The following is a 16,091-nucleotide window of genomic DNA, read 5'->3' as shown; positions in this document are numbered from 1 at the left end:
GCACCTCTTCACAGTGGCTGAAAGCACAGCTAAAGGGGTGGTAGAGATGGCTACGGAGCTGGGGCAGATCTGGCAGGAGATGTAACTAGATGTGCAGCAAGATCTGCTTCCCTCTCCCTGCCCAGCACAGCTAGACCACTGTGGGCCTTGTTTAGAAGGAAAGCATCTGAGGAGATGGAGGACATTACTCCTCACCTTTGTGCAGGCCACAGCTTGTGAGGATGAACTGCCCACAGAAAGGGGAGTTGGGACTCCTGACCAGGGGTCACTGGATGGGCACATTTTGAAAAACAACCCCTGAGACAATGACTGGCTTTAATCAAACTGGAGGCGCTCTGGTGTGCAGAAAAACAAAGAACGAAAAAACCCAAACAAAACCCACAAATATTACCAAAATCCACAAAAACCCATACTCAAACAAATAGAAAACCTCCAACCCAAGCCACAAAGCTGCAACAGGGGACACTTTACAGAATTGAGTGTTTTCACTTGTTTCCTGTTGCTCTTAAGAAAAACAAACATCTTTTAGCAAGTTATTGCCAGATGCCCCACAACCAACAACCTAACAAAGAATGCTGGGGGAAAAGAAGGTCTTTTTAACTCTATCTGTGCAAATGTCATAGCTACAATTCCTTTAAAGCCAATAACACACGTGTGATTTGTTATTGCTGTTAACACATGCTGTTACAGGAGATGACATCAAACAAGCTGAAATTCTAGCTAGAAGTTCTTTATAGTCTGTGTGTCCCGTCCTTAAACAGAAGATCAATAAATCCGCATGCAGCGCCGCCGTCAACGCCGAGCGTGTCCCAATCCCCATAAGCCCTTCTCCTCCGTTCCAACACCCTGGTAGAGACTACTTTTTGTCCCTTATACCAAGCCATGGGTGAGGCAAGCAACCCCTTTGCCAAACTGGGTGACAAAAGACAAAGTGGAAGGTGGGGAGCGGAGGAGCTGTGTAAACCCCGCGGACGCACGAGGCTGGCAGGGGTTGTTCTTGCTCCGGTGTAGGTGCTCGCCTTGTCCGGGGATGGGGCCCGGGGGAGTCTGGTCCTGGGAGACACGGAAGCAACGCATTCCCATGTCCTGCGCTGCCCTACGCACCCACGCGGCCGCCCGGCGCGCCAGCACGCAGCCTCTCCAGCCGCACCGCACCAGCAGCTCTCCATGCCCGAGGTGTCCCGCCAGCGGCGACACTCCGTTCTCCGGCGGGACCCTACCGAGTGCGGCTGCAAGCCCCGGAGGAGCCCCTCCCGCCCCCCACCATCGGGCTGTGCAGGCAGCACCGGCTCGGGGACCCCAAGAGACCTGCGGGCACGGGGTTCCCGGGCAGCGCAACCCTTGCCGGCCAGTTAGCAGCCCGTGGGGAACAGGGGCCTCCAGGCGACGTGCCGGTTAGGGAACAAAGTCCAGATAACTTTTGGGGAGAAAAGGGCAGCCCCTCTCCGTGCTGGCAGCGACCCGGGACCAAGCGCCAGCGGGTTCCGCTGTATGGGACGATGTGCCGCGCCCCGCGGGCAGCTGCAGGTGCAGATCTCACGGCACCGACACTGCCCACCACCCGAGCCTCCCTCCCTTCCGCCCCCGGCACGGGCCAGGGCGGCGGGGGCTCCCCGGGACAGGTACGCGGGGCGTCCGCCACCGGCTGCCCCGGAAGGCTCCTCGGTCGGGATCACGGCCCCGCGGGTGCGGGAATCATGCCGTCAGTAGCCACGCCGGCGGGCGGGCACCACCCATCAACTTTCTCCCCCGGACCCTCTCCCTAGTACGAAACCACTTCCCCAGCGCCTTTCTCAAAAGAGAGCCGCCCCACCGGCCCGCTTACCTCGCATGGTGTTGGTTCCCCGCTCCGCGCAGTCATGAAGCTAGGAGCCCAGGAACCGCACCGCACAAGTCCCGTCTCAACACCCGCGAAGGCGGCAGCCGCCGCAGCTCTGCTCCGCCGGGAAAACCATACCTCCGGGGCGGCTCCGCGGGGCGCGGCTCCACGGGCTTCCCCGCGCCGGGCGCGCTGCTCCGGGGCGGCCGCCCCGAGACTGCCCGGGCGGAGCCTCCGCGGGGGGCGCCTGGGCGGCCGGGCGGCGGCGAGGGGCTGAGCAGGGGAGGAGGAGGAAAGGAGTTACGTTAGAAAAAACAGGAAAAACACGCGGAGGCAGAAGAGAGGGGGGTGCCGCGTGGATGGCAGAGCATGTGCGCTTTCACATGACAACGGCGCCCCTGAGCAGCTCCCTGTTGCGGATTTCCACTGCGCAGACACAGCAACGCACGGAGCGAAAATGAGACCCAGTGAGAAAGCGGCAAAGAGGCTTATAGCGGGGGCTGGGCGGTGCCGCCGCCGCCGCCGCCCCGCCCGCTGTCAGCGCCGCCGCCAATCGCCGCGGCCCGCCCGGCTCCGCCGCTGCGGGCGGCCCCGTGCGCCGCCCCGGCCCGGCCCGGCCCGGCCCGGCCGCGCGGGCTCCGTGCGGTCCGCGCCGCCGCTCCTGCTCGCCCTGGCAGCGCCGGTGGGTCCGGCCCGGCTGCGAGGATGGGACCGGCGTGCAGAGCTCCGGAGCTCGCAGAGAAAGGCAGCGGGCGCGGAGAGTCACCCCGGGTGGCGTTGCTTGTGAGGAGGCGGTGTCTCCGGGGAGAAAGGCGAAAGCGCTCAGTCACCGCGGTGTGACCGTCATCGGGAAACTTCATTTTCCGACGGGAGCGGGAAAGTTTGGTGGTGAGTCATTTTCTCATTAAAGAGTGAATCTGGACGTCGAAGGCAATTTGTTTTCTGGTGCAAGACTAGGACAAGGTTCTGCAGAAACTGGTGTGTACTGCGGCCGGCAAGATTTTCACGACTCAGAACTCTCCCTCTGATTAACAGATAGACAAACTGATGTTTGTCCCCGAAAAAAACAAAAAACCCAAACAATAACTCCCCAAACAAAAGAAACAAAAACAGGCAACAAAAAGCACCCAAACAAACACAGAGACTACGAGATCTTTTCAATTACTGATTTTTTTTTTCCCCCTGTATGATAGCTCATGGAACAAAACCGGAGCTCAGTAAGACATCTTAAAACAATTCCCTATTATCAAGATTTACACTTCCTATCTTCTAAAATGAAAAAAACCCTTCTGATTTAACTAAAATGTATGTATCCATACAAAGTTACTATGTCGACCTCATAAATCAAAATGGGATACATATTTCATACTGTTTAATTAAAAATGGACATGCCAAAATGGATTTATTTGTTACTACATGAATTATCAGACTAAGTTCGATTACGTCTGTTTTGCAAGAAATCATACGTTTGATGACTTTTGCTATCTTACGATTTATTGTAGGAAAGATACAAAGTGAAATGTTAGTGCAAACTGGCAAAGCTTTGTTCTTGGTGAACAAGGTTACGGGGTTTAGAGGAAGCAAGTTCTTGTGGTTAGCCTCTTTCAAACACCTGTTTGAATTGCAACTGACAAAGACATGAAAGAACCAACTCTGCCAGTAATGCAAATGTCTAGATTTACTTGACCATGGTGAATTTTAACTGCACTCACTGTAGTGAAGACAGGGTCAGTTAAAAAAAAAAAATCTTAATTCGTAAAATACTAGATGGTATTTGTATTCTTGACCATTGTATTTGTGCAGTTTATGTACTGCATGCAAAGTTGTTAATACTTACGTGGGCTGTCATCCAGAAACTTTTACCAATTACTTGGCTTTTAGTCTACTTATATCAGCACACCTTTCAGTAACAGTTATGTGTTCTCCATCATTTCACTTCACAAGACATGGAATTTACAGTGGCATGTTTTCTTTTTAAGTGGGATTTTAGCAGATGTGGTTGGTGGTAGTTAGGCTTGCCTCCAGGATTCTCTTCGATGGATTTTCCCACAAACCATCTCTTCAATCTGTTCTTCATGTTCAAAAGTTTCTGAGGTAACTGCACTAAAACAACTCTTAAGCATCACTTTGCAAACCATGTTAGGAAATCTCGTCTCATAATAGGTATAATTTACCTGGTATCTAATATGGAATTTGGTGAATAGTGCTTATGGCTCTTACAAAAGCAACTAGGAGAGATAGCAGAGATTCCATCTACTTGTTGTATTGGAACCAGAACTTTTTTTCCCTACTGGAGATTCACCAACAGCAGGAAAAAAAGACAGATGAATTTTAAGATGAGGCATGCACTCTCTTTTCATATTGTCAAGACATCTTGTTCTTGCTTATGCCAATATGATTTTTAGATTTAATTGTTTTCAAGCTGCATCTTAACACCAATCAAAATTTATTAGGTAAATAACAAGCTGTCTACTTGCTATGCTGTGCATTCAAAATACCTTACACTATTACAGTGGTTCTGGGTCATCTTTAGATGGGATTTGTGTGGTGCTTTTGACAATGGAGAAAAAAAATCTCATTATTCATTCTTAGCTTGATTTTGAGAACAAGATTTTTTTTCTTTTTTCTTTTTCTTTTTCTTTTTCTTTTTCTTTTTCTTTTTCTTTTTCTTTTTCTTTTTCTTTTTCTTTTTTTCTTTTTCTTTCTCTTTTTCTTTCTCTTTTTCTTTCTTTCTTTTCTTTTTCCTACAAAACCCACATAATTTGGCCCCTGGAATTCATTTACATTTCTCATTATCATACTGAGTGGCAATTTTTATTTATCCATTTTCAGAAGCCTTGGTAGACTTTTAGTTTATTCATCTTTCTTGTTCCAATATAGTATACGTACAATGATGTCTGATATAACTTCTTCACTGGCTAAAGAAGATGTTAAATTTCATTTTAAAAAATATTTATTATTAAATATTGTCTACTAAGTACTAGTAAGGGTGGTGAAAGAATTAGACATGTTAATAACATATGTGAAGAAGTGTGAATTTCACTGAGAGCCAGAGAAATTACAAACACTGTATTTAAAAACACAAAGCTACTTGAAACTGTTATATATTGAAGCAGGTAAATGACACACAAGAAAGCCACATGATCTGAAGTCATACAGAAATTTAGAGAATATTTAAATACTGAACACATATTTTCAATAGTTAAATAAACGGAGTAGTACAATTTATCCCACTATTCTTCAAAGATGTTAGTTATCCTAGGTTTCAAAGAGAGCCTTTTCAGGTTTTTCTCATTTCAGGTGAGTGATTCAGAGAAGTTTAGAAAATGTCAGACAAATATAGTTTAAATATAACAAATAATTTGTTTTGCTTCAAAATATAAACTAATGTTTTATGGCTAAAGAGCTATATTATTGCTATTATATTTTCACTGCAAAATAACAGTGAGGAATTGCTTTTCAGAATATTCACTTGTATTAGCACCTTTCCAAGGCTCTTTGGGTCACAATCTTCTAAGACAGTATTTAAGGCTACCGACTTTTATCATTTTAATAATTTTTTATATGTTCATTATAGCTGTAGCAAGTTATACCTAATTTAGTTGCTTTATTAAAAAGTACTGAATGAATAGTCAAAGCAAACTGTATCAGGCAGGTCCCATTTCATTCCCCTGGGTATCAATGGCTAATTTCTGTTGGCATGAAAGAAAGTCAGATGCACCATATAGTCAAAATTTATTTCTTAGATTCAATAGGACTAGCATTGGTCACAATTTTCTTCATTTCTTTTGTCTACATCTTCATTGCCAAATATTCCTAACGTCATGTAAGTAATAAAGATTTTCCAGTTTTTCATTTTATGACTTTTGCACAAAGTTAATGATGGGCTCAGGAATATGAGCTTCTCTCATGCATTCCTCACTTTAGATTAACTTTCTGAAATTCTTCCTATCTCATTATGCTGCCTGCAATCTGAAAACATGCACATTAACTATACTGCCTTTGTTTCCTATAAAGACTTATAAGCATTATGCAATTTCAAACCGTTTCCACGGAATATTATTAAATTCAAAACTTTGCATTTACTTCCAAACTAGTAAAACTATTTCAAAAGCAGCCCTAGAAAATCCTGACACAATAAAGAATAACATTTAGCAATTGAAAAATCTTTAATTATTCCAATTTAATTTTAAAAGCTAAGAATTTAATGTATTATGCATGATAGGACAACTAGAAACTTGAAAAAATTAAATGAAAAACCATGCTTGACTTTTTCCTCTGTCTTGTGAAATGGAAAGCAATCCCTAGCCACAAATAAAGAAGCTCAACTCCTGTAAATGCTTCATGACATTTAGTTCATTCTCTATATTCTTCCCTGCATTAATGGCAGAAATTGTATTGTGACTTCCCCTGCTTTACATGGAGTGTCAATCACTGGATCATGTTATAAAGTGTCCCAATTAAACATATCTTGGAACAGAAATGGATACTAGCTGAGATACTAGATCCCATCACCATCTCACCCCCTGACAAAATGTTCAGCATGTGAAAATAGTGTCTGATAAGGATATAATTGTTGTATTAAATGTAGAACACAAAAACTTCGAAATTATATTTTGGATTCTAAAACCTAGCCAAGAAAGGAGCTAAATTCAACAGTAGTACCTATGCCCAAGTGACCTGAAGTTTGCTCTGGAGGAACTACAGCATATTCAAACACTGATGAGAGAGGAGGCAGCAGTGAAAGACTGTCTTCCTGCAGAAAAATCCTGCCAAGAGGCAGTGACCTTTCAGGATTTGCATCCATGTTCTCCATCCTTGGAAGGTCCAAGGGTTCCTCACTTGTTTTGAGGCAATCCAAGACCAAGAAGAGGCTTTAATGAAGGAGATAAGAAAGATAAGAGTTGGAAGGAATATGTGAACAAAAGAAAGTGCTGTAGGAAAGAAGCATGAGGCAGAAGACCCGCCTTCAGATCAGTGCTTCAGATCCTCCAGGCAGCCTCTAAGGCACTAGATACTGTAGCCTGGGAATGAGACTCAGAGTATCTTCAAATGTATATTGCTCTAATGAAGTAGTTTAAAGTTTAAATGTGAGCATATATTACAAGCAAAAACTTTTCTCTTTAAATGGATATTGACCATCCAGCTAACTATTCTTTTGGCCTAATGGAAACAGTCTGATTTTTAAAAAATTTTAATACTTTTTTACTGGAAAATTATAAATCCAGAATAAAGTTATTTTATTAATTAGGGAAGTAATTGATTTTCTGGTGGAATCTCGGAATTCCTATTCTTACTTATGAACAGTTTTACATTATAAAGTCAAAGAAGTTCGAAAGCTTTATTCTAAATTATTTTTCATTGTATGCAAAATTGATAACTATTATTTCTGAGTTAATATCTGTTTAGAAAATCATACTATTTAGTATATCAGAGCTATTTGCACTGTTTTTTTAACTTGATCCTTTGCTATGAGTAACATGTAAAAGCATATGCATGTTAGTAATTCTCTTCTAAAAGAGGTAAAATAAAGGCAAACAAATATTGTGTATTCATTTCAAAACAGAGTATCACTGAAATTGGAATCTTGGATAATGGATAACAAGAAAATTAAACAGAAAAATTTAGAGGACTTAACATTTTGGACTTTATAGGAACGATGAAGCATATTGACTGAGTAATTCATAACATTCTCTTGATCATTCAGTTGTTTATTATTATGTTACACTAAGTTAGTAGTACCTGCAGAACAAGCCTGGTGGTAAAAAGCTAATTTGGACTAAGCAATTTTAAAAAGGCTCTATTCCATGATTATCAACTGATAAATATGTATTTATTTCTAATTTTGACTCAATTGAGAAATATTTACGTTTCAATATGTTGCCCTTCTTTCAGCTTTTGGAGAATTCATATCTGGTGTATACTGTTTTAGACTTACCTCCTGTGCACATTGGGTCCACTGCTACAGACCATAGCTTTAGCTGTAGCTCATAGCAGCAGCTGAAGTCGAGGATGCTTAAGGGCTCCTCTTCAAATGTGCCCTTTCTAACTTTTCTTTTCCTTCCTTCCTTCCTTCCTTCCTTCCTTCCTTCCTTCCTTCCTTCCTTCCTTCCTTCCTTCCTTCCTTCCTTCCTTCCTTCCTTCCTTCCTTCCTTCCTTCCTTCCTTCCTTCCTTCCTTCCTTCCTTCCTTCCTTCCTTCCTTCCTCCCTTTGATAAAGAACCTCTCCCATCACATAATGTGCACCTACTCAATGACACTATTCCTGATTTCCTGATTTATATACAGTTTTTCTTTTTTTCCCCTGCTATGTTTGTAAAGAATAACTACACCAAATCCATATAAACACCATAGGGAATAACTGCTTCGTATTTGCATTGTAGACACTCCAAATACTTTGAAAATTGTATATGTCCATTACCTCCTATTTTTAAAGCAAAGTAATAAAATTGTTTTCAGCATAGCTAGCTTTAAGATTGATATCCCAAAGTACATTTATTTTCAGATAGTTGATAAAAATATGCTTAAATAAAAACAATCTGGCCAGGAATATTCAAAGTGCCTATTGTTTACCTAGTTTTTGAAACAGATGAAATAGAATCAGGTTTTTGAAAATACACCTATTAAAAAGCAGATTTTTTTTAAATCTTAAAGTATATTTTCAAAGAGAATAAAAGAACTTACATATTGCTTACCCCTATTTTTGGCATGATATATTTACAGTCCAGTGCAAAGCAAACATGATAGTTACCTCAGATAACAAAAATAATTGCCAAAAGCAGAAATTACTGTTGATGCTCCCCTTTCATTTAAAAGAGCTGTTTCTCTTATAAAGCTATTAGCACCACTTTAATTTATGCAGTTAATTTTTCCATCCAGTTCAGAGGCCAATCCCAAGAGGGAAAAAAATGGCCCCAGCTCTATCCATTATGTAAGTCAGGCAGATTTAAGAAGACTTTATTGAGAAAGTAATGCAAATGCTTAGGATTAAACATGTGGTTATGTGCTTTTTTGAATTAGAATCTGTGTCAGAATGCTTATTTAGCTACAGTTCTGATATTAAGAAAATCTTCTTGTGTTGGCTGACCTGATACAGAAAGTAGCATTTTTTTTGAATCTTCATTTTATTTTATACATTTATGGTGAGATACATTGAGTATAGAAATATTTGTATGAGAGACATAGATTAGCTAATAAACATTTTGTGTCTTATTTCCAAAATTATTTTTTGATGCCTACTGTAATATGACTATGACTAAGACCAAGAGAAAACTTCTAGATACAGTGATGTAAAAACTCCAAACCACTAATACTTGTGAACAGATGTGCACAGATGAGTTCTCATAAGATATATTTGAAGCTAATAAATGCTGGTATAAATTGAGTTCTTGGCACATACACTACCCCATGCTATTGTTACTGTGTGTCACTACAGCATGAAAGTAGAAAATATTTAGATAATTCAACTATTAAAACTGTTCCAACTATTAAAGATGTTGAAACCTCCAGCCATAGCTGGCTCATGGGCTGATAAATGCACTGGTTGGACAAAAATAAGCAAGACCAAGGAGCTAATATTCCTTTAAATCTCTGTTCTCCAGGATGACCACTTGCACCTGACAAATTGCAAATGTTCTCCACTGGTATCTTCAGTTTAAATCCCTGGAATATAAATGCCCACCAGGACAGTGTAGCATAAAGACACAATCCGGTTTTAAACGAAGTATTTTGGGTATTGGCAACAGTCAAGCTGTGATAGCAGAAAGCTTACTCTGTGCAAGAAGTTTATTCTGCTGCATGGGCATGTTTAGCAGCCTGTTCTACACTTTGTGCTATTGTGAGGTGGCTGCTATGCAGTATTTTCCATAATACCTGGCATGCAAAATGTATCCAATAGAGCAAACACACCTGACAAAAACCACTTAACTGGGCTAGAACTACACTGAACAAGAATAAATATAATACAATTAAACATGTAATTAAAGGTATATTATACACTAAAAAACTATAAATGCATGGTTTATTGTAATAATTTCTGCCTATTTCATTATACCACTTCCCCCTTTCTCAGAACTTTTCTGTGTAAAATGTGGCTGGTCTTGACATGCGTGCTCTCTAGAAAGAAAACATTCACATGAAAGAAATGAGGCATTTCAAAAGGAACACTACTTGTTGTGGGTCGTGTGAGCAAACGAAAAGTAAATCTCCAAACCTACCGATACTGCAAGACTCTCAGATGAAATTAACAACTTCAAGACTGCTGCTGCTAAAAGGACACAATGAAAAACCAGCAAATGTCTCTCTTTGCTGTTAATGCCAGTGACAACAAGATCCTGGATCCCCTAGGCCCGTGGTAGCTTGCCACTGCATTGCAGGGAGACAGCTGATGTGTCAGAACGCATTAACTTTCTTGGTAGGTGGGCAAGGAACGACTGTACAAAGAGGTATTAGGTGATTAAGCAGTATGAAGGCATGATAGTAAGTTCAATTAGCAGAAGGATATAGAGACATTTGGAAAATGTTCATGTAACAACAACAGGGACACAATTTTTAATACAAAAAAAATAAGAAATAAAGGATAGGTTAAAACTCCTATATTCACAAATTAGGGATTGTAAGCAATGATTAGAATTAGAAGTGGAAATAGAAAAGTACAAAAATAATTGCCTTGTTAACCACAACAAATTGAAATTAATGTAATGTTTATTCTCCTGTAATCTTTCCAAATGTCTACCAATTCATAAATGCAGCCATTTAGGCTACACAAAGTAGGTGATTTACCTTCTGTGCAATAGAGACTCACACTGCTATCCATTATGAGTATTAAAGTCACTTATTTACAAGAACAACAGTAGAGAATAATGAGGAAGATAAGTACCAACAGACACAGGAACAGAAATTAAAAACAAATGAAATTAAGAAATATCCTTAAAACCACTGTAGGATACCTTGATGCCTTACTTTATGACATCATGTTTTGTATAACATGATTTTGTAACTTTGCCCAGAACACTGCACACAAGAAGACCAGAGAGAGGGAATACAGAAGGGGATGGAGGCTGCATGATTCTTCTCATAAATATTTTGGGTTTTAGAAGAACTTGCATACGTTACACAAGTTCTTTCTACTCCGTGCAATGACAGTAGTCTGACCAGACTAAAAATGCTTGGAATCTACAGAAGTAGTAATTTTTTTGAAGGTTGATAAATGTTAAATTTGAGAAAAGATCTGAAAGCTTTTTCTTTCAGCTCATAAAAATGTCTGTAAGCTATTAAAATTTTTATTTATTTGCAAATAAAAAGTACAGTGTGTATAATTTTTAGAGAATAAGTATTTTCTTAGATCATTGTATGATAAAGTATGATAATTCCTATACTTCTAAAGGCTCAATAGAATGCAGAAGTACTATAAGACTTTATATATGTCAAAATAATTTTTATAAGCTTTATCTTTTTGGGGAAAATGTTATGTTAGACAACTTCAGTAGTGTATTGTCAGCATCAGTTATGTAATTGTTATACATTATGGACATTTTTATGTCTATGACAGTATATAGATTGTCATATTCAATGTTTCTTTTAGATTGGAAGATACTAAAACAAGAGAGTCTGCTAACAAGAAATAAAAGCAATTAATGTCAAGCACTTCTAAACTTCTTCAAAATTACAGAAAATGTCAAAAGAATGGTGAAAACAATATTCAAATGACAACTGTAGAAACATGCAAATTACAATCATGTCAGGTTGTTCCAGGTAAGCTCTCAAAGTCATAGTAAGTTAATGTTTCTTTTTATTTCATTCAAAACAAACAAGCAAACAGACAAATGGAAAAAAAAATCCACAACAAAACCAAAACCAACCAAACAAAATGCATACCAAAATTTCAAAGTAAAAACCCATTTTCATTACTTCTTTGTGTTAATGAACTATGCTACTGAGACAAACATCTTCTTTAAAGAAGCAACCACTTTTCCAAATATAGAGAATCAAACGCCAGACAAATAAACAAATCAAATCACTCCTCTGTGCACATCCCTCTGGCCAGCTGGATTGTATGCCACATTTGGAACCAAATCAAACCTTTCACTCTCAAATATGGTGCAGAGAAAGCCAAGGGCCAGATTTCAGTTCCAGTCTTTAGCTATTTTGTTTCAGAACAAGATCAGAAGTCAGCATTGATAAATACTGTTTTGTCCATGGACATTGCACTCTTGCTCCACTAAATCTCTTTTCAAACTGTTAGGTCTTTCTACAGCATTTTAGAGATATTCATTCATGCCTTTGCCTTGCCTGTTAAACTGCATCTCTGTTAGTTGATGCCCGACTCATAAACTTACCCTGCACAAGGATCAGTTTTATTTCACTTCAACTCCCTACATAATTTTATGTAAAGGAGGACCTAAGTGCTGGCAGCAGACAATGTGGTGTTCAGCTCTAGCTGTCCTACATCTTACTATGACCTCCAGCCTGGCTAGGAAGGAATGAGCTGGTCAAAACCAGTCAAAGTCCAGTCCTATCTGGAAATAGCAGAGAAAATTATTTCTCATTAACAGTCCTGCAGCAGTGTTCTGAAAGGGAACATTGGTTTGTATGCAGTGTATGGCTATTGATGGGTTAAACCCGAGCCAAAAATATCAGTTTAAATACTAGTCAATAATGTCTTTATACCTAGGAAATTCCTTCCAGTTCTACCAGAATTACTTCCTGTGACTGAACTACAACCAAAAACACAGTTGAATGTAGAACCATTGATGACTAGGAACTCCAACTTAGCCAGCTGTTGTATTTCCTGAGTGTCTCAGGTACCACAAACAGAGGGACCTTCAACTGGTTTCAGGTAGAATTTTTGATTTTATTCAATGACTCTTTCCTATATTTTTAGGTGATCCCAGATACTGAGGAGACTGCTGAAACCTGTGGAATGATGTATGTGTTCTTTTACACAGGAGAACTTTATATGATAAGCATACGTAAGTGGAAGATGTAGACTACAGACAGGTACAGAGTTTGAAATACATTTCTTTATCAATAAGGACCATAAAAATTTGTTTCCTGTGAAAACTATATTTTTCTGAATCTTCAATTTTTCTATGCCTGTAGCTATATTACACCACTTCTCCTCCCCCTTTCACTTCCCCAGTTCTTTACTCTGTAAAGTATGCTGTTTTGATGAAATGTTTCCACCAGCTATCGGGGAAGGGGAGGGGGAAGGGGAGGGGGAGGGGGAGGCAAGGCAAGGCAAGGCAAGGCAAGGCAAGGGGAAGGGGAAGGGAAAGGGAAAGGGAAAGGGAAAGGGAAAGGGAAAGGGAAAGGGAAAGGGAAAGGAAAGAAGTATCAGGACAAAATGAAAACCATATGTGATATGGTCAAGCCATTTAAGAACTGGCAAAGCTAAAGACTCACCTTAGTGACATTTGGGGATTTACGCAATTGTCATCCCATATTTTATTCTGATGGCATTTTAAATTTAGGTTCAGCTAAACAAATATTAATTGGTGAAACTGAGAATTAATGTTTAAAATGTGGTGTCTTAGGAAGAAAAGCTGTGAAAACATAAATCTTCATAAGTGAAATAAAGTACAATGCCTAGAGGAAAGAAATTGTGTGACATTTGGAAATAGACCTCTCTTTTCCTTGGTACTTTCAGCCTTTGAAGCTGTTACTTGTGTAATTTTTCTGTAATTCGTGTGCACCTTCCATACCTAATATTGCCTTGTAAGTGTAATCAAATGAAAATTAAAGAACAGATTATATAGGGGTTTGGTGTACTTGCTAAGATTTCTTTCACATATCAAACCAGAATTTAAACAATGCCATATACTAGTTATATTGAACTGCATATCCTGCATTAAAAAATAAAAATTATTGAATACCGAAAACAAAAACATATATACCAAGGAATTCTGGATTTGCTGTACTTTATGTTATTTTTTTTATAAAAAGAAGAAAATCTGATCCTAAAGATCAACTTTTGAATATAAAACAGACCCTAAAATTACATTAAACATTATGAATACTAATAAAAAAAATCACTGAGTCAACCACATTTGACTAGTTGACTAGCAAAACTAAAGCAAAAGACTTTTTCTTTTCAAAAATTAGGAACAAAAGAATGGAATCAGCATTCATTAGATATGATGAAAAAATCTGCAGAAAAACATATTTATGAAGTATACATAAAGAAAGGATCATTACACTGACTTGTAATGAAATACATACAGTTTCCACAGGGACTTGTTTGAATTAAGGCATAATTTTCAGACAAAGTAAGACTAATTTGAAATTTATCAGCAGTGAATAATTTACTTTGTCCTTTTCTAAAGCACCAGTAGCAAAGTTTTTACTTATCTTATTAGAAATCTAAGATAAAATCTCCAAAGACAACTCACACAGTGTGAACTTACTGGGGCTTTATGTTTAAAACCTAATCTTTCCATTCCCGTCTTTCTTAGTGTGACTTGCTGTGTATCTTTCTCTACAAAACATGTTACAGAGCTGGAAATGGTCTGTGGCATGGAAGTTATTCCTGAAGTCCTCACTCAGTGAAACACAAGTTTTGTGCAAATGGCTTTTCCGTGAGGCCAGAAGTCTTTGGGACAAAGGTGGTGCAGCAGCCCCAGCTCTGGCTCTGTTGGCACATCCTGGTTACAGCAGTTCTTCCAATTCACAGCAAGTGAATTCATAGCAAGTGAATTCATAACAAGTGTAGCAACTGTGCTGAATTTATTGGAACTGCATTCTATAGAGATGAATTTGGAATAATAAATGTTTCAGCCAGGCTGTGTAAAAAGTGTTAGTAGGTATTTCCTTTTACCCTAGCATGAATTTAGGACCATCAGCTTTTATTCTCATATATACTTGATGCAAGATTGCTAAGAAACATGCTGAGATTTTATTCTGGCTTTTGCTTTCTATATCTGAAAATAAGAAGTGATAGCAGTACTCTCAGTAAATAAATATTCCACCTTAACTGTATTCTGAAATGTAGATATGTGCCAATTTATTATTTAGGCAAAATTTTAAAAATTTAAAAATTCATCTGTATTAAAAAATTATGGGGTTTTACATAATATTCTAAGGTGAAGCCAAGGATATATAACACTCTAGCAAACTGGCTGTTAACTTCATTAATGACTCATTTCCTCAAGATTACTATTAGAAAGTAAATTCAGTGGCTTAGAACAGAAATTTCATCATTTCAGTCGCTCTGCCCTCCTTTAAATAAGCTGTAGCATGATTTGAGGCATATTTGGAAGAGCAGCTGATTTTAGTTTAGACTTTCAGTCTTTATCTTTAGTCTACCTCGGACTGTGGATTTTCAGCAAAAATCCTAAACTGGTAAATTGGCAGCATTAGTAAATCCTACTCTAGTAAATTCAGCTAAAAATTTAAACATTAAAATAAGGCAGAGAAAGCACAAAGATCTGAAATTATGTATACTCCAGCTTCAATATGGGTAAAACTGATGGCAATTAAAATTCATCTCCAATCTACCCAAGAGTATTTTCCCTGCATCTGTTAGGAACTTTTCTTTCACCACTATTAAAAAAGAGAAATGCAGTCAAATGGAAACTAGTGTAAACTCCATGCAAACAATTCATACAGTTTCAGTATTTCTCTATTTTACTGAAGCAATGCAAAGGATTGTACTAAGCACAATGCTTAAGAGGCAGCAGTAGATTTTGAATAAAGAGCTCTGCATTCCACTGGCAGCTGAGATCAAACAGAAAATATGCCAGCAGTATAGACCAATGCATTATCACCCCCTCCTTCTTGCTGCATAACTGTGCTTCATAATGTGCCATAACATTGGCAAGCACAGTTCAGAGCTTTTTAAGAACACAAGGAAGCTCATGAATAATGGTTGAATCAGGAAAGTGATAATTAAATGAGACAACTGAATGCTGGTGGAGTCCCCAGTGGAAAACACTGTTCAGTGAAGATCATTTTCATTTTCCTGGGTTTAGTGGGACAACACTAAAGATATTTTTCAAACCAACATTTTAATGAAAATATTGAAGTTCCCGAAAAGATAGGAGGTATTTTCTTGTATGTGAACTCTGTTTTAAAATGGAACATATATGATGTACTTCAAAGAGGGAAAAAAAAACAAGGAGCTTTCATTCTTGATTCAGTGAGATAAAGTATTTTGCTGGTTTACCAAACTGGTTGACACTATTAAATTTATATTATAAAATGTGGCAACCAATAATGGGTAAATTGTAAGCATCTTGGCTTAAATGTTTGCTTCGTGTTTCTCCTTGGAGGTGTTG

At 39.0% G+C, this 16,091-nt stretch overlaps 1 protein-coding gene and 1 long non-coding RNA gene across 4 annotated transcripts in view; one reads left to right on the top strand and one right to left on the bottom strand.

Annotated features, from left to right (window-relative positions):
• RORB (RAR related orphan receptor B) overlaps positions 1-2,315 on the bottom strand; it is a 131,382-nt gene extending 129,067 nt beyond the window's left edge. For both annotated transcript variants that reach the window (XM_085566520.1, XM_021541521.3), the window contains exon 1: positions 1,826-2,315. Coding sequence is in view for 1 of the 2 variants with exons in the window: in XM_021541521.3 (XP_021397196.1) it covers positions 1,826-1,832 (7 nt within the window). In the remaining variant the exon portion in view is untranslated. The remainder of the gene's footprint in view (positions 1-1,825) is intronic.
• A 97-nt stretch (positions 2,316-2,412) lies between these two features.
• The window catches only part of LOC110476507 (uncharacterized), a 39,894-nt gene continuing 26,215 nt past the window's right edge, over positions 2,413-16,091 (top strand). The window contains exons 1-3 of one of the 2 annotated variants that reach the window (XR_014951229.1): positions 2,413-2,707; positions 11,402-11,571; positions 12,701-12,816. This is a non-coding gene — a long non-coding RNA (uncharacterized LOC110476507). The remainder of the gene's footprint in view (positions 2,708-11,401; positions 11,572-12,700; positions 12,817-16,091) is intronic. The other variant, XR_002466427.4, reaches the window with a different exon arrangement.

Source organism: Lonchura striata, chromosome Z (genome assembly GCF_050655825.1).
Source record: "Lonchura striata isolate lonStrDom1 chromosome Z, ASM5065582v1, whole genome shotgun sequence".
Taxonomy (NCBI): Eukaryota; Metazoa; Chordata; class Aves; order Passeriformes; family Estrildidae; genus Lonchura; species Lonchura striata.
The sequence above is the reverse complement of the archived record's forward strand: the minus strand, read 5'-3'. Positions and strand labels throughout refer to the sequence as shown.